General features: G+C 47.3%; 4 protein-coding genes across 5 annotated transcripts; 1 reads left to right on the plus strand and 3 right to left on the minus strand.

Moving 5' to 3' along the window:
• The first annotated feature begins 2,429 nt into the window (after window positions 1–2,429).
• LOC101786786 lies at window positions 2,430–5,843 on the plus strand. Of its 2 annotated transcripts, none has more exons than XM_004975820.2 (4): window positions 2,430–2,629; window positions 4,474–4,788; window positions 4,877–4,937; window positions 5,043–5,843. In XM_004975820.2, exons 2-4 carry the CDS (start codon window positions 4,480–4,482, stop codon window positions 5,654–5,656), a joined length of 984 nt encoding a protein of 327 aa, XP_004975877.1. In that variant the 5' UTR covers window positions 2,430–2,629; window positions 4,474–4,479; the 3' UTR covers window positions 5,657–5,843. The 2 variants fall into 2 exon arrangements, with proteins under 2 accessions (XP_004975877.1, XP_004975876.1); XM_004975819.2 differs by having other exon boundaries at window positions 2,432–2,629; window positions 4,865–4,937.
• Window positions 5,844–7,400: 1,557 nt separating this feature from the next.
• Window positions 7,401–9,490, minus strand: LOC101752921. Its single transcript, XM_004975821.4, has 3 exons — window positions 9,204–9,490; window positions 8,989–9,061; window positions 7,401–8,669 (listed from the first exon to the last, which is right to left on the minus strand). Exons 1-3 carry the CDS (start codon window positions 9,267–9,269, stop codon window positions 7,741–7,743), a joined length of 1,068 nt encoding a protein of 355 aa, XP_004975878.1. The 5' UTR covers window positions 9,270–9,490; the 3' UTR covers window positions 7,401–7,740.
• A 1,294-nt stretch (window positions 9,491–10,784) lies between these two features.
• On the minus strand, window positions 10,785–14,871 carry LOC101766316 (pentatricopeptide repeat-containing protein At4g39952, mitochondrial). The gene is made up of 3 exons (XM_022828308.1): window positions 11,901–14,871; window positions 11,393–11,601; window positions 10,785–11,272 (listed from the first exon to the last, which is right to left on the minus strand). The coding sequence occupies exon 1, from the start codon at window positions 14,732–14,734 to the stop codon at window positions 12,416–12,418; it is 2,319 nt and encodes a 772-aa protein (XP_022684043.1). The 5' UTR covers window positions 14,735–14,871; the 3' UTR covers window positions 10,785–11,272; window positions 11,393–11,601; window positions 11,901–12,415.
• A 44-nt stretch (window positions 14,872–14,915) lies between these two features.
• On the minus strand, window positions 14,916–19,901 carry LOC101753329 (betaine aldehyde dehydrogenase 1). The gene is made up of 15 exons (XM_004975822.4): window positions 19,609–19,901; window positions 19,341–19,483; window positions 18,552–18,632; window positions 18,312–18,460; window positions 17,463–17,555; window positions 17,267–17,390; window positions 17,095–17,160; window positions 16,862–16,928; window positions 16,696–16,772; window positions 16,512–16,625; window positions 16,036–16,113; window positions 15,810–15,961; window positions 15,653–15,713; window positions 15,430–15,536; window positions 14,916–15,310 (listed from the first exon to the last, which is right to left on the minus strand). Exons 1-15 carry the CDS (start codon window positions 19,721–19,723, stop codon window positions 15,220–15,222), a joined length of 1,518 nt encoding a protein of 505 aa, XP_004975879.1. The 5' UTR covers window positions 19,724–19,901; the 3' UTR covers window positions 14,916–15,219.
• Window positions 19,902–23,499: the final 3,598 nt, after the last annotated feature.

The raw sequence follows: 23,499 nt of genomic DNA on the forward strand, positions 1-23,499 counted from the left end.
CCAAGGAGTGCCCAAGCGGATCGAAGGGGGAGCAGTCGGACCTACTAGAGGAGCCTATGCTGGTGAGAAAAGGCGACCTTGGGGAGATCAGAGCGCGACCTGGGTGTGGTGGGGGTGAGGGGAGGAGGAGGAGCGTGACCTAGGGAGGAGAAGGCGAGGTGGAAGGACGGGAGGGAGAGGAGCCTGTAGGAGCTTAGGGGTAGAGAAAGGAGTGACCTTGCGACCGGGCTAACGCCGTAGGGACGCCAGCGAGGGATCGCGCCACGGGAGAGGGAAGGGAGAGCGACCATGGATTCGCGAGGCAGGTGGCGGCGGCAGCAGGAGGCAATGGTGATGCACGCGCCTGCCGTGGCCCTGAGGCGACGACCACCGGTAACGGGTGAAGTATGGTGCCAACAACTGGGGGCACGCAAATCTGGACCAAGGGAGGTCAGGTCCGACATGTGGTGGTCGGAGACCACCCTCATCAGCGACGAGCAAGCGCCCCCGCGACCGTGGACACGGATCCAGGCGGGGGAGCGGCAGATCCACCCGTAGGGGCACCGGATCTAGCACCAGGATGCCGCTGCCAGGCTGTCGCAACGCACCACCACCGCCACCATGGCTCACTGCCGCCGCAGGCCGCCTCGCCCGCACGCGGTCGTTGGGGATGCTGTCCGGGCCGTGGGGAGGAAGGCCCAGTCGCCGGCATAGGCGCGGCAGCCGTGGACCGCTGCCGCCGCAAGCCGTGTCACCCGCGTGCAGCTGCTGGAGATGCCGTCCGGGCCATGAAAAGGAGAGACCCGCGCCGCCAAAGCCCACCGGGGAGACCCGACCCTTGCCGCCGCTGCCGTGAGCGGTCGCCCGCCGAGGAGACCCGCGCCACCGCAGCCGCCCACCAAGGAGCTCGACCCCGCGGGAATGCAAATCTCAAACACAATTGATCTTCACAAACTCACCACAAAGTAAGAGGTGGCTGCTTGAAGTCGCTCGTCACCGTCAGGTATGTGGCATTGCTTTTCTTTACCTTTATTAACGTGCAATGTGATGTAGAAGTTCAGGTCATTACATAGCACCCAATAGTCAGCAGCTCTTGTCTCATGTTGTTTTGAAGCAAAATCTTCTCTCTGGTTTTGCAGCTCATTTCATCGTCCGAGAAGTGAGAATTCTGTGATTCAGAAAAAGGGAGGCCAAGAATGGTTGATTCGGTTCCTAAGATCAGCTTTAAGCAACTAGAGAAGGATGTCATTTTCCATATGTCCCTAAGTAGGGAACAGGATCATCCGGTGGAAATGTAGAAATTATAAGTGCAAGGTACTCCCACCATGTAGCTACAAATTTCTTCGTGCGCGTTCATTACAAGTGCAAGGTATATGTGTTTCTCTTACCGAGAAGTGTAATGTCGCTATGAATTTTGATTATTCTTTTATTTGCTGTCCAATAGAAATAAAGAAATATAGAGCTCACTCGAGCGAAGAGGCTGTATTAGGAAAAGACGAAGGAGTGTGATTTTTTATGTGCATTTGACAGAATCAGGGGCGGACCTAGGATAAAAACCTGGGGGTGGGGGGGGGGGGGGCAACTCAAGGAAAAGCTGAATTTAGAAAGATTTACATGGTGAAAAAAATTTATTGCTTTTGCTTCAAATATTTGAGTGAGGACATGTGACCTCACTGGAGCCTTTCTAGGTCTGCCCCTGGACAGAATGAGTATGGTTTTTTATGTGCAGATTCCAAGCATTCCCATTATCTCTGATCTTTCTCATTAATCTTTGGCTACTTTGTTAAAATTGTCCTTCCGTTATCAAATTGGACCATGTTCGCTTATCATTGAAGCTCAGCTGGGATGTAATATACATACTAGAACCGAACATGATGGCCGAGGTTCCAATCTAGCTTATGTGCTACTGATCCTTGGATCGTCCGAGTCAGGCCAACCTGAACGACTGGTGAACGTGATCCTATTCCTACGCGTTGCACACGACACAAGAAAGAGAAACATTCACTCTGATCCAAGTTTAGCATGAGCCACAGAGGAGCTAATCTATCATTAAACATTATTGATATGCATGTTTTCTCATTCCCATCATATGAAGTCATGCATTCTAGATCTCCTCTCCTTTTTCAAGTGTTTCCCCGATCTACTTTACCCACCACACTCCTACTATCTTGTCAAAATTTGCTAAGGGCACTTTGTAATTGGGGCAATTAACACGCTCATAACAATTACTATGATTGCCATGTGCTCCCTCCGTTCCAACTTGTAGGTCATTTTAGTTTTTTAGTTTCATAGATATTATTATACATCTATATCTAAAATCAAAACGGTCTACAATTTGAAACGGAGGGCTAGCAAAATTTCCCAGGGATAGCTCGTTCCTGCTACTTTTTTTCCCTCTTCTGATTTGGATTTATCCGTTCCAAACAAGCCCATCGTGCCTAACCACGTTTGGCTGGGGACAGATCACGGGTACCAAACAGCTGGGTTCCTCGACCAAACCGGGGAAGGGGGAAACCCTACAGCCCGGGGCAGCGATTGGGGACCGGCGGGTCTGCAGCACGCGAGGCGTCGACGCCGTTGAGCTCGAGGCGGCCGGCTCGCGGCCCCGCCGCCACGGCTTCGCCTGATTCCTGCGTGCTCGGCGCGGGAGGTACCTGATCTCGTTCTCATCTTTGCCTTATCCCTGCACTTGCGATCCCCGCCGTTTATTAGGTCGCCTTCCAGGCGGGTTTGAATTCGCTGATAGCGTGGGTTAGTGCGGCCTCGATCCGGTGAGTCTCTGGATTCGACACGGCGACGCTGATAGAGTTTGCTGTCGAGGCAGCGGCCTGCTCCGTGCTGGATGATGATGTCGAACCGGTGGTTGCTCTATGTAGTTTTGTTCGTGCCATTTACAACTTGTTCGATTAAATTCATGTCGGGCTTATGAGCTGGGCGTCTCTGTGCAAGTAGATTTCTGTTTGTTCCTGACCAGTAGCAACTGGAGCAAGATGTATGTGTTTCCAACTATCCACATGCATTTTTGCCAACGCTGGTCGACACCATTTGGTCCTGGGATCTGAATTCCTATCTCACTGAAGCTAATCTTTCTAACGAAGCAGAAAATATTTGCTTATATCTTTTTGTTTGTGTCCTTGAGGCGAAGCTTTTCTGCTTCCAGAGCTCGCTCATGTTTTGTTTGAATTATTTAGTAGTAGCATTTCTACACAGATTCCGATAGCATAGTCAGGATGAAATATCCCTACCATGATTGAGTTTGTACTAAAGTTGCAGTAACCTCATTTGCTGTAGCAAACTAGTACAGGAAAACATATGCTACCAATGACTTAATGGAGAACTAGTGTATTGTCGGTGATTTCAAATTTTGTAGTAGGATTGTTGGAATACTTATTCGCCAATTGCTAAAGAAAATGTTGGGGTGGATGGTTGTGCCAAACATAACAAGGAAATCTAGTGTCCTGTTTAGGTTTATCATTCTGTAGAATTATGTACATGATTCTAAGTGTATGATCTTTAGCAAGTACTTAGTAGGTTCTGGCCTTCTTGGTGAGGTGTAAAAATTTCTTCTCTATATTTTTGTTCACCAGCCTGGATTGTAAATAGATAGCTTGTGAAAAAGAAGCTGACGTAGTGACATGGAATTGTCATGCTTCCTTCGTGCTTACCTTCAATAGAGATAATGCACTCTTTTCTTTCTATATAGAATATGGTTCATATAAGTTGTCCTTGTACCTACAGAACTGAGTTATATATTCCAATGAGAATGCCATGTAACCTACTACGGAGTCAGTAAAGAACATGTACAAAGTGGTTTGGCTCTAGTATGCTTATCATATAGTAGGATTAAGCTCAAAACATGAGGCATTAGTGAATTTATTTTGGAAAAAGTCCATTTTGCTCCCCTCACTATTCACTTTGTCCGCTTAATCCCCTAAGCAAAATTTAGGTTCAATTTACTCCCATGAACTATTTCAGTTGGACCAATCTACCCCTAACAAGTTTTTTTTTCTTTTTTGTTTCTTTGTGTGCAAGTTGAATTTTAATTTCAGATTTTGTTAGTTGACTTTATAACATTAGAAAAATACAATACATTAGAAATTTTTCATGATTACTTTTCATACAGTTTTGTATATCTAAAGTCAATTTCATATTAAATGTTCTAACGTATGAAAATAATCATGAAAAATCTTAGTATAATTTTTTAACGTAGGGCATCATGTTTTGTATTTGCTCACAAAATTGGAACTTAAAATTCAACTTATACACAGAGAAATAAAAAAAGGAAAGCATTATTAGGGGGTAGATTGGGCCAACTGAAATAATTCGGGGGAGTAAATCGAGCCTAAATTTTGCTTAGGGGGTTACGCGGACAAAGTGAACAGATGAGGGGAGTAAAGGACTTTTTCCATTTATTTTTGTCTTTAACATTTGTCCATTTTAGTTTTAGGTTCCCTCTTCAGAGCAATGCAATTGATGCTTTCTGACATGTTGCAGGGTTAAATGGCAAACAGAGCAAGATGGATGATGAAGTATGAAAAGGGCCTTGTTGATATACTTCATGAGAACAATACCTCACTTTATCGTACCCCAACTGGATGGAAAACAGAGGGGTGGAGGAAAATTGTTAGGGATTTCAACATGAGGTACCCAGAAGCAAAGTTTAGTAAAATGCAAATCCAGGAACACGAGACTCAATTGAAGAAAGACTATAAATTAATAAAATTGATCCTCCAGCGAGATGGTGTTTCATGGGACCAGAGTGCATCCATGATTAGAGCGACAGATGAAATCTGGGATGAGATAGTCGAGGTGAGGATTTAACTATTCTGCTCTGATTATATATGCAGCTGAGGTAAAATTTTGATATTCTTTATAAATTTGGTAGGATATGCCGAAGGCACGGAAGTACCAAAATAAGAGCTTTCAAATGCATGACTCGCTGGGGCTGTTATTTGATGGTAGGCACCTCCCCTTATCCGTGGTGCACACGCACACGCACGCTACCTTGACCCGATTGTTGTGTTACCCTTTGCTTTTCTGATATGTACATTCAACCATGATAGGCCCTATTCCTGAAGGAGGACAGAATTCACCACAGAATATTGTTGGAAATGTTGATGAGGGAGGCAACAACATGAGCATGACCCCAGACATGTCTGGAAGACCTAGTGGAACGATCATTGCAAACATTGACGAGACATGGAAAAATGTCAGCCTACTTCAACAAACGTCGTTAGGACCACAAGGTATAGATGATCTTGATGTTCTGCATAACCACACTGAGGAGGTACTGGGACGACAACAACATGGTGCAGACGGAAGGGCACAGAGAGCTGATGAACAGGCACATTCAAGTTCTTGCGTGGAGCCACATAGAGACAGGCGCAAGAAGCGCAAGGCTACAGACATCCAGCAGATCATGGAGGCCTATCTAAACTTCAGGATGAAGCAAGCTCGCGTGAAAGAACAGAAAGCAAATGAAGCAGATCAGTTCACCATCTCAAACTGCATCAAGGCAATGAACACCATGTCTGATGTGTCTGATGAGATCAAGATCCTAGCCTCTGATGTTTTCAAAGATGCCGAGAACCGTGAGATCTTTCTGTCCTACGAACCCAGGCTGCGTACCTTGTGGCTGAAGAGGGAAGTTGGCAAGCAACTCACATCGGCTTATTGATGTGTTCGTTCTTTGTAGGTGTTTTGAAGTGGCAACTTTTGCTGTTCTTTTTTAGTTTGTTATCTGTGTATCAGCTTAAAGTTGATTCTGGAGGCAGATGCAAATCTATTAGCAACTTTAACGTGTTCCATGTACAGTCTCACTACGCTTCCAGAAATGTAGTTATTCATGATCAGTAGTGTGCTTATGGCGTATAGTGCTTCCAACATTGTTTTTTGAAAACCGCAATGTAGGATTGTTCTCCCTTTGTAAACACGACAACACCAGAAGCCAATATCGTCGTGCACGAGCTCGTTTCGTAGTTTCGTTAAGCCCATAGTGCCAGATATCACATCGTTCATCGCTATAATACCGCCTGATGGACTGCAAAACCAATTCAGGGTGGCACAGGTAGAGATTGCACTTTGAAAGATGCATTAATGAAACGCAAACCCAGAAGCACAAAATATGATTTGCAAGAATCGGTCAACTCAACACGCACAGTATAAACACTCATACAATGTCAGTCTTTCAAGCCAACATTCGATATTTTCATGTACGAAGCACCTTGAATGGACTACTGGCCATGCTGAATTTACACGCTCAAACAAAACTAAGTCTGGCGTTGAACCTCAAACAGCATGAAACCAAGTAACCAGCAAAGCTGAAATTCTGATTAGTCAGTTTAATCGAATCTGCAGAGCCAGAGCCATCATTCTAGATGCATGTCAAGTTCATACCTTCTTCAAAAACGCCAGATCACAACAGTCAGGACAAACTTAAATGTACTGAGAACATACCCAGGGCAAGCAAATCCCCACAAACGAAATACTCAGGGGTAATGAAAGACTATAAAGAAACCATTAAGCCATCAGATGAGAACTAGCTTTTCGACGGCACATGTTCATAATATTTTGAAGACAAACACTTACACTCATAAATACAAACTTAGCTATGGGTAACTGAAAGCTTAGTCGCTTTTAACTCCAATCTCTTCCCCAGTAAAATCAAGCGCTCATGACAGCATCAAGCAAAAGCTTTGAAGTTCTACAACTCAAATTTTGTAAGCTAATTGCTAACAGACAAATTCTAGGTCTGACACTATTCAACATACAGGGACGCTAGGTTTAAATGTCACTGATTACAAACGGTCCAAGCAGGATCAGAAATTTATAATGCAGACATGTAGTTCAACATGAATGATGAAGTCTAATGCAAAAATTAGTTCACATGCAGAAAGCTTAAGCTGAATGTATAGTAGAAGCTCATGGAAGTCTTAACAAGTAACAAGTTCCTTTGGTTTAATAACATTTCATTAGTTGATAATGTCATACAGTAAGTTTACAGTAGCTAGCTAGGTTAGTACTTGAGGAGTCATCAGGTTCATGTTCACATAGCCTACTTGCATGGTTATGAAGCTGAGATAAAAGTATTGGTCACAACTCACATATACCTATTTACATGGATATGACATGGAGAACATGATGCAAATATTTGAACTCACACAACAGAGCAAGAGGGACATGATGTGCCAACTTACAATATGATGAAGATGCATGTCCCTTCTTGCCAAGAGCAAAATAATAAGACTGGGAAATATTGGTGTACTAGAATCTGAAAAGTTAGTTAAGATCATATCCATTTAAATGCTACATGCTTAGATGCCCATAGTAAAAGCAGGCAGAAACCCAGCAAAGAAACAAATTCCAACGGCATGCTGGGAAGCTACACTCAGATCAAAAACTAGATAGAAAAGGAATAGGTATAGATCCATAACAAGGCTTGCCAACAGCTAAACCTCGTGTTTACACATTGAGCAAACAACAGTTACTGCTCAAATACTCGTAGATAAGGACATAACAGTCACCTTATATAGCATATATATTATCTCACAAACTGTAAGCAACAAACAGTCCTCCAGCAACACATGCAACGGTAACAGTCTAAAGAACATAGTTTTTGGACAAGTCTATATGGATTCAGCACCTATTCCAATATTCACATTTCTTTATACCAAAAGCAGACGATACGCAAAAAACTAGCATATCCAACGGTAACATGCAATGAGAAGAGCTACAACATAGAACTAGTATAACCCTGGCAGTCTAGTATCTTGGACCCATGCTACAAGAACGGGATAGCCGCACTGGTGCTATATTTGCCATCTCTCGTCCAATCATTGTTGCTCTTGGGCCACCACCACCTTCTGCTGCAGGCACTGTGTTGTATTGCTTCCTGCAACCTGGGCAGCGCCCATCTGCCTCAAGGATCCTATTGTGGCAGAAGAGGCACAGGTGAAACCCACAAGGGCAGGGGAGGAAGCTCGAGTCTGTTGGGTCAAGATCTTCGTAGCATATAGGGCACGACAACGGCAAAGAGAGAATACCCTGCTGTGCAGCACTCATCCCCATCCCTGCCCAGCAGTTACCGATACTTGCTGGGAAGCTGGCCTGCTTGGAGATACTGGGTAAGCTCTGTGGACGGAATATATCATCAGGTGCCCAAGCCCTTGCCTTGCTCCGAATCGGTTCCGGTCTTGCTGCATTGGCAGGTGCTGCATTGGTAGGAGCTGGTGGGGGTGTTGTGGGAACTGAACTCTGGTGGCAATGACTGTCATCATCATAGAGTGCATCAGCAGCCGCTTCCCAATCATCCAAGACTTCACTCTCATCCTCCGGGCAGCCTGTATGGTCCTCCTCAGCATCACTCACACTCCTTGAGCTGGACCACACACTGCTCCCACTGCTGAGGCTGGGCCCACCACCATTGCCGGAGAACCCCTTCCTCTGAGCACAGCCACCGCCTTGAGACTTGTCTGAGACAGGGCTGTGCATGGGGGAGTCGAGGTCGCTGCCACCTACCTCTAGGGTGGCAGCTGCAGCCTCCTCCCTGTCCTCCGGATCACTTCCCCTTGACCTTGTGTCCGCGCGCCGACGAGGGAGTGGAGGGTGCGGAGAAGCGAGGATTGGTGAGCCAGCATTTGAGCCTGCTCCTGTTGGCAAAGCCGCAACCTTTGTCTCCTTCCCATCCTTGCCTGGATCAACCCAAACCGAAAAGTGTCAGATTTTTAACGAATCGTCAATAAAAACACTATTTTTCCCACTAGATCACCCAAATCAACGAGGCATTGCATTCTAAGCCATCCCTTATAAAAAATCCCCCAAACTTTGTCTCCATCTTCTTAGCCCAGAAAAGATCATAAGGGGTTGGACGAAGCCTTGATCCATCGCAGGGAGATCTTAACTCTCGCATGCGCACCACTGCCGAATCCCCACACCCCAGCCAGAAATCGTCCCCAAATCACAAACAGCGGATTAAAAAAACAATCGCACAGAACGGGCACGAGATCGTACCTTGCCCGGATAGCCACTGCTCGCGGCGCGTCTCGAGCTTGCTCTGCTTCAGCTTCGCCGCCGTCCGGTTCCCCTGCGAGGCGCACCCGAGAAAACAGGAACGCAGATCAGATCAGCGCGCGGCGCAATCAAATCGAACCCAACCCGGAACCCCCCGGACCCGAATCGAATCGCGGAGATCACCCCCCACCCCCAACAGGCAGAGACCACCTTACCCTCTTCTTCTTCGCGTCGCGCGCGGCGGCCGCCGATGCGGGCGATGCGGCGTCGCTGTGTCCCATCTCGCCTAGGTGGTGCTGGGGGGCGGAACAGCCTCGCGGATGCCGGCCTCGTCGACGCGCGCGCGTGGGGTGGTGGGGGGGGGAGCGAGGAGGAGGAGGCGGAGAAAACCCTAAAAAGCGATGCGGCGGGCGGGCGAGCGGAGGGCGAGAGAGAGAGAGGGGAGGCGAGCGAGAACGCGGGGGGCGGATGGATGGATGGATGGATAACACGGGTGGTTAAAGGGGAAGCCCCACCCCCCGCCGCGCTCGCGTTTATTGATGCAGGGCGGGGGCAAATGACGGGGTTGCGGGGGTCGTGCGAGGCTTGCGGGATATCTTGAGCTTGCTGCGTAGTGGGGCTTCAAGGGCCGCAAAGCGAAACGCTCTTTCTTGTTTTGGGCCCAAAGCACGTTCTTCTACTGTCCTTTTCTTTTAAGACGCAAAACGAACTTTTTCCAAGATTGCCTTGCGTGCAAATTAAATCATTTAAGTGATACAACTATTGTCTCTTTGTATAAAAAAATACGGAATAAAACACACGATAGTAATTAAGTGAATTCATCTAAACAATCTATTACACCAACTGGGGGCTAGCCTGGGCCTAGGCGTTGCCAACACGTCGCTGAAGGCGACTCCTCCACCGTCTCCGACTCCTACCGCCCCGCCCTAACCCGGCTCCGCCGGGATGCTCGCCGTCACTCCCCCACCTCCTCCTCCGCCCATCGGCTATCCTCTGCCACCCGCGGCCGGTGGCTCCTGCTACCTCGCCGCCGCCCAAGGCCCTCCCTCTACAGCCGAAGGTCACAGGAGATCCCAACCCCAGCAACCCGAACCTCGAAGTCCATGCCGAACCCTAACCCTACCGGCAGCGAGCCCCTAACACCTCTCCTCTGCTTGCCCCTGCATCGCCTTCCTCCTTCGACTCCGACAGCTCCCGCTGCCGCATCCGCTGCAACCACCCTCCACTGCTCTAACCTGGCTCCACCGGAACCTTATCTCCAAAGGGAGAGGAACGGCGCACAAATGGAGGAAGAGAAGTCAGCATATGTGACATATAGTCGCAGTGTCCGATCGGGGCGTCCGATCCGCGAGGGTACGGGCGTTCGGCCTGGTTGGGTGACGAGGTGGCCGGGGGCGTTTTCGCGAAGGTCTTTTCGTTGGAACCGGGGGGTTCCTGGTCGTAACGGCGTTTTTCGTTTTGTTTTTATGGGAGCGGTAACGTGCGGCGCGATTGCGACGTCGCGGGCCGTTGCGTGATTGCGTCCATGGTTGGCAGATGGCCGGCGCTGAGGATTTTGTGAGGGCGAACGGGGGAGGGAGAGAGGAAGGTGAGAAGCTGCTAGAAGGTTCGGTTCGTGCTCCTCACGTGATTGAGCTTCATGACAGTTTATTTGAGCTATTGCCCTAAACAAAAAGAGTTTATTGGAACTATGAGAACTCGGCAACAATTTTGTCAGATGATGAAAAGGGAATGCCAGATATTTTGGTCCAACGGTTCTGTGGAAAGACTCCACTTTTTGTAATCAAAGATGAATATGCCGATATGCGCCTTCTCGCAATAAAAAAACACTCATGAATATCTGAAATATTACAGGGCGCCGTTCGTCGAAACAGGATTTGCCTCAGGTTTGCATTTATTCTTTCAGGCCCGCACGACGAGCGCAGCCGTTCTCAGCTGTACGTCGTCAACAGACAACAAAACTACAAAAGAAGTGGCAGGTCGGTCGGAGCTTATCAATTTGCAGCTTCATGTGTGATGTGTTGCACCGGCTTGCCAAATGCGAAGCATCAGTTACGCTAGAAATTTAATGAGCAACATGACACAAAAAGCAGCGCAATGTCACTGCATATGCAGCTGCCGATTTTTGGCTCTAGACAGCGCTACCAGTACCACGGCTAGCTCTGCATCAACAGATCAACGTGGCATCGAAGGCACGTGACACTGGGTACCATTTTCCGACCCTACCTCATAATTATGGTTCGTACCATGCCCTTCCATGCAGATGCAGGAAGTTTCTGTGCTCCTACAAATCAAGATAGCATAACAGGACAGTGTCACCCGTTAAGTTTCCTTTTAAACGATCGCCCATTAAATTGATGCAACACAGAAACAGGACCAACTATCAAGTGATGAAAAACCAAACCTGCAGCAACAGGAGACCAATCAAGAATTATGTAATGATGTAAGTTGATCGTGTTGGGATCGCTAGAAGGCGTGGCCACACGCGCCTGCCAACGAAAAACGAGTGATTAAGCAATCAGGCAGGATTGTGTGAATTGTGATATTGCCAAGGCATGAACCCTCCTTTGTGTCTTGTGACGACTGGCGAGGACTATGCAAATAATCATTCCCCTGCCCATTCAAAGACAACATTTGAATTAGCAGTTGAAGGAAATGGCAGACACGCCGAAAAATGTATCACAAGGAGAAAAGTAAACACTAGAAATCTGGATGCAGCCAAAACGAACAATGTGTCACACAAGAAAAGTAACGGGGAAGTTGCATTTGCAGCTGAACCTGGGAAGTCTTCACTCCACCACCACAACCCCATGTCTATTCTGCCTATTGTACGTAGTGAACAAAATATACTAAAAACAGAAAGGAAGCTAGTAAAAAAATAGATCAACTAGCACTCTAGCAGAATGAATTACCTTGTTATAAGCAGCTAGGTGCACATTTTCAGGTGTGTCCATTTTTTACAACATTGCAGCAACATAATGATCAGTACTTATGAAAACAGCAATAGTGACACTGACACCATGATCATGGCAAAATTGCAGCGACATAATACTAGCTCAGCACCTTTTATAGAAAACTGCATTAGTGACACTGACACCATGATCATGGTCAAATAATATCTATCAGTGGTGCTGCTTCAGTCTCATCATTCAGAAACCTACTGCCAACGATCTGTATCTGCCATGGTACAGCCAGTCTGATGCACGGATCTGTTATCTACACATATACACCTTTAACTGCACAGTTCCCACTTCTATGATACAGATGGCACAAGGATCAATTTGCGTATTCTCCAAAAGAAGCACAATCAATATTTTTATGGCCTTAACTTTTAGTATCTAACCATTTATCTATCTATAAGATCACTATCTTTTGAGGGATGAAATAAGTAATTGAGAGGAAGGAAAGAGCATAGCTGCAGTTTAAGTCACCCACAATTATCAACTGCACTCCATCCTACACCTTTTTCCACTCCATGATTCTTCATCATCTCTCTTAGTTTCTCTATCTCATCCCATTTTTTAGCGCTGCCATAAGAATTAGACATCAAAATGTAATATCCATCATTTTCTGGGTCAGAAGCAAATGCCTTTTGTGCAATCCTTAACCCCATCTCAAAGTTGTCATGCACTTTGCAGGCACTAAGCAAAGTTCCCCATACCCCACCATCAGGTTCCACTGGCATGGCCAAAACCATATCTTCTGCTTCTTGGAGATGCCCAGATTTCCCTAAGAGATCCACCATACAGGCATAATGCTTCAGGTTAGGCTCAAGTGAGTACTTTCCCATTCTAGTGAACAGCTTCCTGCCCTCCTCAACAAACCCTGAATGGCAACAAGCAGATAGAATGGCAAGAAAGGTGACACCATTAGGCTTAACACTTCCTCTCTCCATCTCACCAAATAATTCTAATGCTTGTTTTGCTTCCCCATGCATCCCATACCCTGATATCATCACATTCCAAGCAACAACATCACGCTGAAGCATAGAATCAAAAATCCTTCTTGCAATTCCAAGTTGCCCACATTTAGCATACATGTCAACAAGTGCTGTACTGATTGATACATCAGACTCCCATCCCATTTCTTTCACATAAGAATGTACCTGTTCTCCACGTTCCAATGCAACCAAGTTTGCACAAGCTGAAATGACAGTGATCAAGGTCGCTGAGTTGGGTTTCAAACCTTCAGTGAGCATTTGATCATACAGTGACACTGCAGCATTTGAATGCCCCAGATGAGCATAGCTGGAAATCAGTGCATTCCACGTGACAACATCCCCCTTCAGTTTGGCCAGGTCAAATATTTTGCGTGCATTATTAAATTTTCCACACCTTCCATACATGCCAATTAAAACATTTGCCACTGATAAATTATCATCAAGCAAATGCTTAATTGAATAACAGTGTGCTGATCGACCTAGTCTTAGTTCCGCTAGCCGTGAGCAAGAAGAGATTGCAGAAACCAAGCTGTTGGCGTCACACAGGAATTCATCCTTATCTCTGAACTGCAGCTCACGGTACAGCTCTAAGCATTGAACATCCCATCCAGCTTTGCAGTATCCTACAATCATCAAGTTCCAAGATTCCACGTCTTGTTGATGCAATGATCTAAAAACTCGGCCTGCAACATCCACCAATTCAAATTTTCCATACATTGAGATCAAAGCATTTCCAGTCAAAACGCTATCTTCAAAGTTTCTCTTTGTTATAACCGCATGAAATGCCTTCCCTCCACGCACATTTCCAATGTTACCCAACCCTGCAAGCAGACAACTAACAAGAACTTCATCTGGCTGCACACCCGACTCCTCCATCTCCTGGAACAACTCTATGGCCTCCGTAATAAGCCCTCTCCGACAGTAAGCTCCAATCAAGCTTGTCCAGGAAACTACGTCTTTCTCTGGTAACTCCGAGAACAAAATGTACGCATCCTCAGTGCTGTTACACTTCGAGTACATAGAGAAAAGTGCAGAAGCCACCAACGGGGAATCACCAACCCCGATCTTAACTACATACCCGTGCAAGCATCTACCAGAATTCAGCTCACCTAGCACCCCGCACGCCTCCAAGCCACTTTCCATCGTCCGTGAGTTTGGCCTCGCCCCGCCGTCGCCCGCAAGCCTGATCATCTCCACCAGATAGCGCAACCCCTCTGCGCACTCCCCGTTCCGCACGCACCCGGATACCACCGCGGTCCACGCGACGACGTCCCTCTCGGGCATTTCCTCGAACACCTTCACCGCGTCGCCGACGACGCCGCACCTGGCGTACACGTACACCAGCGACGACGCGACGGCGACGGAGCCGCCATCGCCGACGAGGAGGCCGCACCTGACGCAGTACGCGTGCACGGAGGCGCCGACGCCGAGCGCGCCCAGCTCGGCGGCGGCGGAGGCGGCGAGCGGCGTGGTGAAGCGGGAGGGCCGCGCGCCCGAGGCGAGCATGCGGCGGTGCGCGGCGAGCGCGGCCGCGAAGTCGGAGGCGCAGTGGTGGGCGCGGATGAGAGAGTTCCAGAGGAACGCGTCGGGGCGGAGGGTGGCCGAAAAGGCGAGCGCGGCGAGCCCGGGGCGCCCCGCGGAGGAGTAGGCGGAGACGAGCTTGGCGGCGACGTCGGGGCGGGGGGAGAGGCCCGAGGTGACGGCGAGCGCGTGGACGCGGAGGAGCTCGGGCAGCGGCGGGGGCGAGGGCGACGAGAGGAAGCGGGAGAGGATGGCGAGAGGGGTCGCGGTTTGTGGAGGCGGCATCTGATCGCTCGTTCGAAATGGTCTTTCGGGCGAGCTTATACACGGAGCGCTGCAGTGTGCGTGCACTTCATCAGGATTCAGAAACGGGTCGCATGGATTCAGAAACGACTTCGATTCAAACGAAATAACGGTTGATGTAAAATCTGATCCTAAGCTCGAAACTTTGACTCGCTTTCTTGTTAAAAAAAGGGAAAAGAGGTTGCGTTAAATATCGTTAAGTCTCAAGATTATCCAATTATCTTTTCACTCCGATCTTGTCTAGAGCAACTGCGCACCAGTGTGAAATGGCGAATGATAAAGAGTGCAGACTAGACAGCCCATGATAAGGTACACTCTGTCCTGAATTCGTTAGCAGCAGTACAAGCCGCTTTGCTTTAAGGGCTTTTATTGGAAGAGCACTGTACTGTTCACAAGTTTCTGTCCATGCGCAGGATTGATGTTGTGTCTTCAGTGTGATGCGCTCATTTTTCCTGGCATGAATCCGTTTACAGCTTCGATGGAGGCTGGTACCATCCCCATGGCTCATCCGAGCAGTACTTGGTGACTTGCTTCACGGTCAGGTAGTTCTCAAGGCCCCTGAAAGGAACAGCGAACACAATTCAGAGGGCACGGATTGCGAAAACCTTTTATTTAGCAGTGGTGACAACGAAATTGTGCGATCTTTCAATATTGATGCGTAGTAATGCGGCACTCACCATTCTCCGAGCTCACGACCAAAACCGCTCCGCTTGTTCCCTCCCCATGGAGCTTGGACTAAGGTTGGTTGCGAGCAATTTATCCAAACAATACCAGAATGAAGAGCCTGCAGGTGACAGATTTTACATGTGTTGCGGAGTGAATCTTTCCATTCCATGACAATTCTAAGATCCTTGCAACTAATCAGGAGGTGAAACCAATGTTCATGCCATACTAAGTTACCTTTGAAATGCGCTCACACCTCTCTTCATCATTAGAGATCACTGCACCAGCTAAACCATAGCTGAAAAGAATTGGTAGAGAAGGTGAATAAATAATATAGGCATGAAAGGGTTTTCTTTTTCTTTTTCCATATTCCGATCATGCAATAGTGACTCACTGAGTATCATTTGCGAGTTCCACAGCTTCACTCTCTGTCCTGAACTCTTTGATGCAGATGACTGGTCCGAAGACTTCCTCTCGCCAAATTTGCATTGATGTACTAACATCTGTTATAATTGTAGGTTCGATAAAGAACCCTTTTCTGAGGTGCTGCCAGTTGATCAATGTAAATTGGATCAATAGCCAAGGAGCCAAAAACGGATAACCTAGCTAAGGATGCTTACCTGTGGTCGGGCACCGCCATACAAAATTGTGGCACCTTCGCTTCTTGCAGTTGAGATGAACTTCTTTATCTTTTCATACTGAAATATGAAACAAAGCTCTTCAGTTGTCTAAATAAGAATTGCTGTATTACACAATGGCGCAGTTCTTCAGTTTAAGACATGCGGAGCTGTGAATGCCACATGCAAGTAGGCCCTGTCCCGACTCCAGACTATTCTAAGTTCGTATTGAAACATAACTGCATAGAACTATATTTTCGGCAGGGTAATGTTCAAAGAAGTAAAACTATTAAGAGTTTCTTGCGTAGGATGCCATCACTATTGTCATGATTATTGAACAGTTATTTGATTTGGGCACAATCTTTTTTTTTTTGAACGAAATTTGGGCACAATCTTTTCATTGAAGTCTTTACAGATTCAGAAAAGGTACATATTTGCAACAACACTTCAACAAGCGTTATGCACTTCATAAGCATTACCTGCCCTTCACTGACAACAGACCCCAGCCTGCAGCCTACCTCCAGTGGGTCGGAGATTTTGATATTCTTTGCCCATGCGACCAATCTATCCAAGAACTGCTTTGCTATTTTCTCCTGTGAATTTCCTCATGTCATGTATTAGAAATATTACTTGACCTCCAAAACAGCTAGAAGGATTACATACGTGCAGAAGTAGACGAGAAGTAGCACTGCAGACTTGACCAGCATTCGCAAAGATCCCAAACATGGCCCATTCAACAGCTGATTTAAATTCAGTGAGACATTAGTACAGCAAACAAAATTTGGCATAAAATTAGGGGCATAGTGAAACGTGAGAGGGAGGAAGAGACCTTTGTCAATGTCAACGTCATCGAAGACAATAAGTGGACTTTTGCCTCCAAGTTCTAACGAAACAGGCTGTTGAAAAACAAATAAACAATGGAATAAGGATTATATGGAATAGAAAGCATGATTTACAGGTTTTTTTATCAACAAAAGCATCTCAACACAGGTTGATGGAATTTATTTAGGGTGTGGAAATTTACTGAGAAAGGATAGGGAACTAAAAACATAGAGAACAGACCTTAACCATTTGGGCAGCAGCAGTCATTATCTTCTTACCAGTCTCTGTACTTCCAGTAAAAGCAACCTACAAAACAGGGCCACAAAAACTTGACTCCAGAACTGATTATAATCATTCAGATAACGTGATGTCCATGAACATATGAATATACTCATTGACAAAGAGGTCTGACCTTATCGACATGGGGATGTGAAGATAATGGAGCACCAGCTTCAGAGCCCAGACCAGTAATTATGTTCAACACACCTGGAGGTAGGCCTACTTCTATGCATATTGCACCAAGCTCTAAGCAAGTCCTGAATTTAGACCAGATTTTAGTCCTAGGATTTAACAATTGTACAAGTGACTTCAAAGGTATCAAGTCTTACAGAGAAGCCAACTCTGATGGCTTTAACACAGCTGTACACCCAGCAGCCAAGGAAGGTGCAACCTTCCAAGTAGCCATCAACAGAGGATAGTTCCTTCATTTACACATGGAAAAACAAAATGAATCAGAATGATCATCTAAAAAAAAACCTGCGGGAGGCAGTCCACTGATTCTACTAGATGCTCTGCAATTGCACAAAACACCAACAGAACCAGCTACACTTCGTCAACTACTATGTTATAAGAATAGGATGCATGTCAACGTTCAAGTGATAGGGTAAATGCACTCAAAATATCCCTAATTTTTTAAAGGGGTCAACAATTGAAAATGAACATAACGACTAAAAGGTTGAAACATGGCCTCAAGGGGCTTGGAGAAGAAAAAACACATTTCTAAATGGTCATGGCATGCTACACTTGGAGAAAAGATCACATAGAACCTATTTGTTCGTAAAAACAGAAGCTATTTCATTTATAACTGATAGCAGCTACCTCAAAGACATTAAACTACGAGATACAAAATGAAACCAATGCAAAATGATCTTGGTATGATTGCTAAATACAATTATCAATTATTCAGTTACTCATATAAAACATAAAGGGCGACCTCTTATAGGACTTCAGAATGTCCACTTGCTTCTTATTTATCAAACACAAACCCTCGACATGTAAAGATAAAAAAGAAATATTAATTCGGTACAAACCACAAAACACCTGATTTTTAGAAGAAAAGGATTAATGGAAATATCAAAATATTTTGATATTTGATACACTATGGAATCTGCATACACTCATGGACCAACATGCAATTAAATGTTTGGAGAACATGTTGAATTAAGCAGATGTCATACCAAGGAGTGATCAGTCCAACAACCCCAATGGGTTCTTTGAGTATATAGGACTTGAAATTTTCCATAGGTAGAGGGATTGGTGAATGTTGTTTCCCGTCTAAAGCTTCTGCCAGATCAGCATAGTACTCAAAGCATGCAGCAACATCATCCTAATATAAAATGTAAAGACATTGATTAAAACACGGATCATCTAGTTTCTTCAGGCACGCTGAAGATCAGAGTGCAAATAACTGAAGCTACCATATCTGCAACTGTTTCATCCAGAGGCTTCCCGGAATCAAGTGTCTCAAGCAAAGCCAGATCAGATTTCCTATCTTTAATCTGCACCCACCAACAACATTTAAAGAAATTTAATGTCAGTTAAAACAACCATCCAACAGATAGCAATGGGAAATTTTCCCCATACTAACAGAGGTTCAGCATTTGCATCTTCCATTTTAAATGCATCGAACAGCATAAACAGTAAACCTTCCACGTTCACACACAAACTGATCTTAAATGATAACAGTAGCATCCAATGCCATTGGCTAATAGCTGAAGAACATCTACATTATAAGATTTTGCAACGCGGTACTGAAAGACTAGTATAGCCGATGCTGGTGCCATGCTGCCATGGCATAGCAGGAACAATATTGTCTATGATGGGAGCCTGTGCTGTTGCTGTCCTGTTATTACCTCAAAGCTACAACTTGTACAGAAGATTAGCGGACCCAAAGAGTAGAAGAAGTTCATACATAACAATCAAACAAATCAACATTAGTAAAATCTAAAATGGTACCAGATGACTAGCCAAACAAAAGAGTCATAGTCATCTAACAATTGTTCAGCAGTCATCCATCTCGATCACGGGTCTCTTTTTTCCCTCTATCCAAAAGCTATCTATCACACTCTAATCTACTAGCTAAAACCGTTCTTCCTTCCTAGTCGCCCTAAAATTAACTCTGTTCACACAGCAACGAGATAGTTCACGGCTCCAACAGACTTAAATCAACCAGCTACTTGAGACAGAGATGGGTTAAATCGTGTCACCTTGGCGGCGATCGCCCTGAGGAACTTGGCCCGCACGGCCCCGGGGGAGCGCGACCAGTGCCTCCCGCCGTCGCGCGAGAACGCATCCCTCGCCGCCGCGACCGCGATCTCCACGTCCTCTGCCGTGGCCGCCGGGATGTCGCCTTCGCCGATCACCACCCAAAAACAAAAACAAAAGGCCGAGTTCAGCTTCAGTGCCGTGCTAACAGTACGCTGTCAGAGCGATCGGGGGAAAGGGGAGAGAAGGGGGAGCGCGGGCCGGACGAACCGATGGTGGCCTCGGTGGCCGGGTTGACGACGGGGAGGCGGCGCCCGAGGGACGGCTCCCTCCATCCCCCGCCGACGAAGAGGCCGCGGCGCGGGACCAGCGGCGGCGCGGCCATGGCGACGCGATGGAGCGGAGCCGAGGAGCGCCCTGCTGCTGCTGCTGCCGCCGCCGCCACTAGATTGCCTTGGCTCTGGCTGGACTGCGGCAAGTGTTTGGTGGTCGAACGGCGAGCGAGGAGCACGAGCGGGTCAGGGAGGGGTGGGGTATAACGCCGCGCCGCACCACCTTTTTGATCTGGACTCCGCTAGTGCTCGTCGCGTCACGTCGCCACGGGGGGGTTAGTGTGCTGACGCTGCTACTGGTGCAGTACTAATCAAATCGGGATGTGGATTATCCAAGATTTCCCTCCCAGCTCGCCGTGATTCGCGATTTGCTTTAATAATTACTGGGGCTGGGCAAGGCGAGGGCGTCTCAGGACGCGATGATTGAGAGATGGGTGGTGGCCCGCTCGCCATGTGAGGAGCAAGAAGATTGGCGCACGCGCACGTCGTGGTGTATGGGCGCGGATGCCCCGAGCCGCAACCCGTGCGCACACCGGTTGGTGGGTGCGTGGGGTGGCGCCAGAGTCGCCATCTCTCCGCGACTTTTGGCAGAAAAAAGGCTGTGATCTGTCGATGGCTGAACGTCTCTGCTGACAGCGAACGAGAGCGTAGTCGTAGACTCGTAGTTGATGTTGCCAGGATGATGAGGACATCACATGCTCGGATACAATCATATTGGCATCTTTTGACTCCGAGGTGAAACAATTCTTTATCATAATTATATATGATACATTTGATGAATTGATGCTGCACCATGATGTCTATTCGTTGTCAATTTTAGAAATACATACATGGATCAAAAATAGTGTTAAACACACATGGAAGGTATGGAGGACCAAAGAAGTAGATTGGGGGCCAAGTCAAAGTATTCCTAACGTCCTCCACCAGGCCACCACGTCACTTTTGGCCCAAGGAAAGAAAGAGATCCAATCCAACACGTTTTGGTGCTGGATTCGGACTACAGTTCCGGCCCAACTTGCAACGACCGCCACGACCTCATCCGGACTCCATTTTGGGTGTTCAAGTACTCCTTGGAATCCTTATGAAGTCTATTTTCATATGGATCCGGACTCATGTCCATATCTATTCTGAGGCAGCCGCAATCATCGAAATACTACCGAGAGGTTTTCTGTCCACACGTGCTGCGTCGCCCTATTTTGGCCCGATGGGCCGTGTATCAAGTTGGGTCCATTAGGGACGTGTCCTAGGGTTGGAGCACGACCCCAACACCCCCCTGGTCGTCCTCCTAGGTATTAATAAGGATTAGAGCCGCCACGAACAGATTGGGTTTTGTTTTGTTGAAAGTTTAGCCATTGCTACTTCCTTGTAGACGTGTGTGTCGACTAGACCATCCGTTCTACTCGATTCGGAACCCCAACTTTGTGATTTCAGATTGGTTTCCATCTTCATATTTGCAATTGAGTTGCTTGTTCTACTTGTTCTTGCTTGTTCTTCGATTGCTTGCAGGACGAGTGCCCTAGTGGCCGGGTGACGCGCTCCACAAGATCGCGGCAGCCATTGGAGGTGGTGTATCGGTTGCTAAGGCGCAGCTTGGAAGGCTGTAGTCGGGCCGTGAACGTCGTCTCCATCCACCAATCGAGTTATCCACACATCTCTCATCGAAAGATCGGGAATCACCCCTAGCGGGTTCATATCACAGGAGATTGAGAGCTTTTTTGTTTTCTCGTGCTACTGTTGTGTGAATTCACACACCTATTTCGTTGCGTGACTACATCTACAGCTTTACCGTGGAAATATAAGATGCGTGAATATCTCAATCTCCTGCTCAAATGCTTAAACTTTCTGTAACTGATTCCTGTGTACTGCTCTCTAGGCTTTTAGTTTATCTATGAGCTGCTAAGATAAGATTGACTTGTTCGCTTCAACTTATTCAGCCGACTTATTAGCCACCAAACAGTGGTTTCCTCTCATAACAAATCAGCCGTTTCAGCTTTTCAGCCGGCTTATAAGCTGAAGCGAACAGGCCCATCGATAAAGGTGGGTTATATGAGGGCGACAATATGAACTGGGCGGACCGTTGAGTTAGGGCACATGCTTAAAAAATTTTATGCTAAAGGAGTCAACAAATTTTTATCATGTTAAAGTCTTGATAATCTATTTTCTCTTAAGAGGTGCCCTCCCTCATTATTTCCTCTAAACCTGCCCCTGCAAATAGTTAAGTAGAAAGATGTACAACGATATATAGATGCGTGCATCCTAAAAACTTGTAACTAGGCCGGCTGTGTCATGTGAAATGATCATATTAGGCATCACATTTGTATTTCTGCTGAAGGCATATCTCTTTTGGCCCGTCTAGACTAGAAGATTTTTGAGCAACGTCCTAGTGCCATTAATGACATGTTTCGGGACAGATTATATGGCTATGTTTGAGGGGGCTGGAGCTTTTTGAAAAAGCTGCCCGTCTAAGAATCTAGCTAGCTAGTCCGAGAAACCACCGATGAGATAATACTGTCTGAAATACCATTTAGATCATTGGTGTCCTAATTGTGTGTTTAGTTTATCAATACCGACGATTTTATCTCTTTAACAGTTCTTCAAATCTAAATGTATCATAACAGAATTAAATTACTTTTTTGTACTCTAATCCGTACAATTGTTGATCATTCCTCTATTTGAATTGTTGATCTTTTCTATGTCGTGTTTAAAAGTATCCAAATTCAACTCTTAACAGACATGCAAATTGCAAAAAGAAAAAATGCCAAAATTTGCCTAACTATTTTTTGTTGCTGCTTTCTTTGCAAGAACTTAAGGAAAAAGAAATTTACACAAAGGAAATACACGGCAGCCAATGTCACGTCGATTACACAGCGGCAGCACGCACGGGCATCCCTTTATTTACACCTAGACGTCGATCATATTCACTGCCACGGCCAACTTCACCGCGTCCTCCTCCTTCGGCTGGACGGGCTGGTCCGTCAGCTCCACGGCCGCCGCTATCGCCGTGGCCGCTGGGCGGCGGGCGCCTCCCGCTTGTACTCGTGCCGGCTCGCGAACCATAGGAACCCCGCGAAGTTGAACACGCCGAACACGGCGAGCATCCAGTAGAACAGCTCCAGCCTCCCGTCGTCCAGGTTGTCCCGCACCCAGGCGCCCCCCGTGTCGGCGCTGGCGGCGGCCAGGAGCGCGCTGCTCAGGTAGAACCCCATGGACACCGTGGTGAGGAACAGGCCCGTGCTCATTCATGGACTTCATCCGGGAGGCCGGCCTCCCGGATGAAGAACTCCAGCTGCCCGACGTACCCGAACCCCTCGCCGGCGCCCACCAGGAAGAACTGCGGGACCAGCCAGAACGCGCTGATGGCGACGCCGGCGCCGCCGCCCGACGCGTCGCAGCGCTTCTTCTCGACGAGCGCGGACACGGCCATGCCGAGCGTGGTGAGGACCAGCCCCGCCGCAACGCGCTGGAGCGAGCTCAGGCCCTCCCGGCTTGTTGGTCGAGGTGAAGAGGAGGATGGCCAGGTAGAGGAAGACGGGCGTGGACCCCGCGGGGACGACGAAGCCGCCGCCGCCGACGCGGCGGTCCATGCGCGACGCCTGCTCAATCGTGAAGGCGTTCATCTGGGAGTACACCGTCCAGGAGAGGATGCAGGTGGACCAGATCGGGAGCAGCTTCGCCACCATCTTCACCTCCTCCACCTCCGTCAACGTCGGCCCCGGCACCGCCGGGTGCTCCGACGCCAGGTCCGCGTTCACGATTATTGCAGCCTTATCCGAAAACTGTTCTTGCAAAAAGGTAAAAAAAATGAAAAATAAATAAAGAACGACGCTAG

Source organism: Setaria italica, chromosome VII (assembly GCF_000263155.2).
Source record: "Setaria italica strain Yugu1 chromosome VII, Setaria_italica_v2.0, whole genome shotgun sequence".
Classification (NCBI taxonomy): domain Eukaryota; kingdom Viridiplantae; phylum Streptophyta; class Magnoliopsida; order Poales; family Poaceae; genus Setaria; species Setaria italica.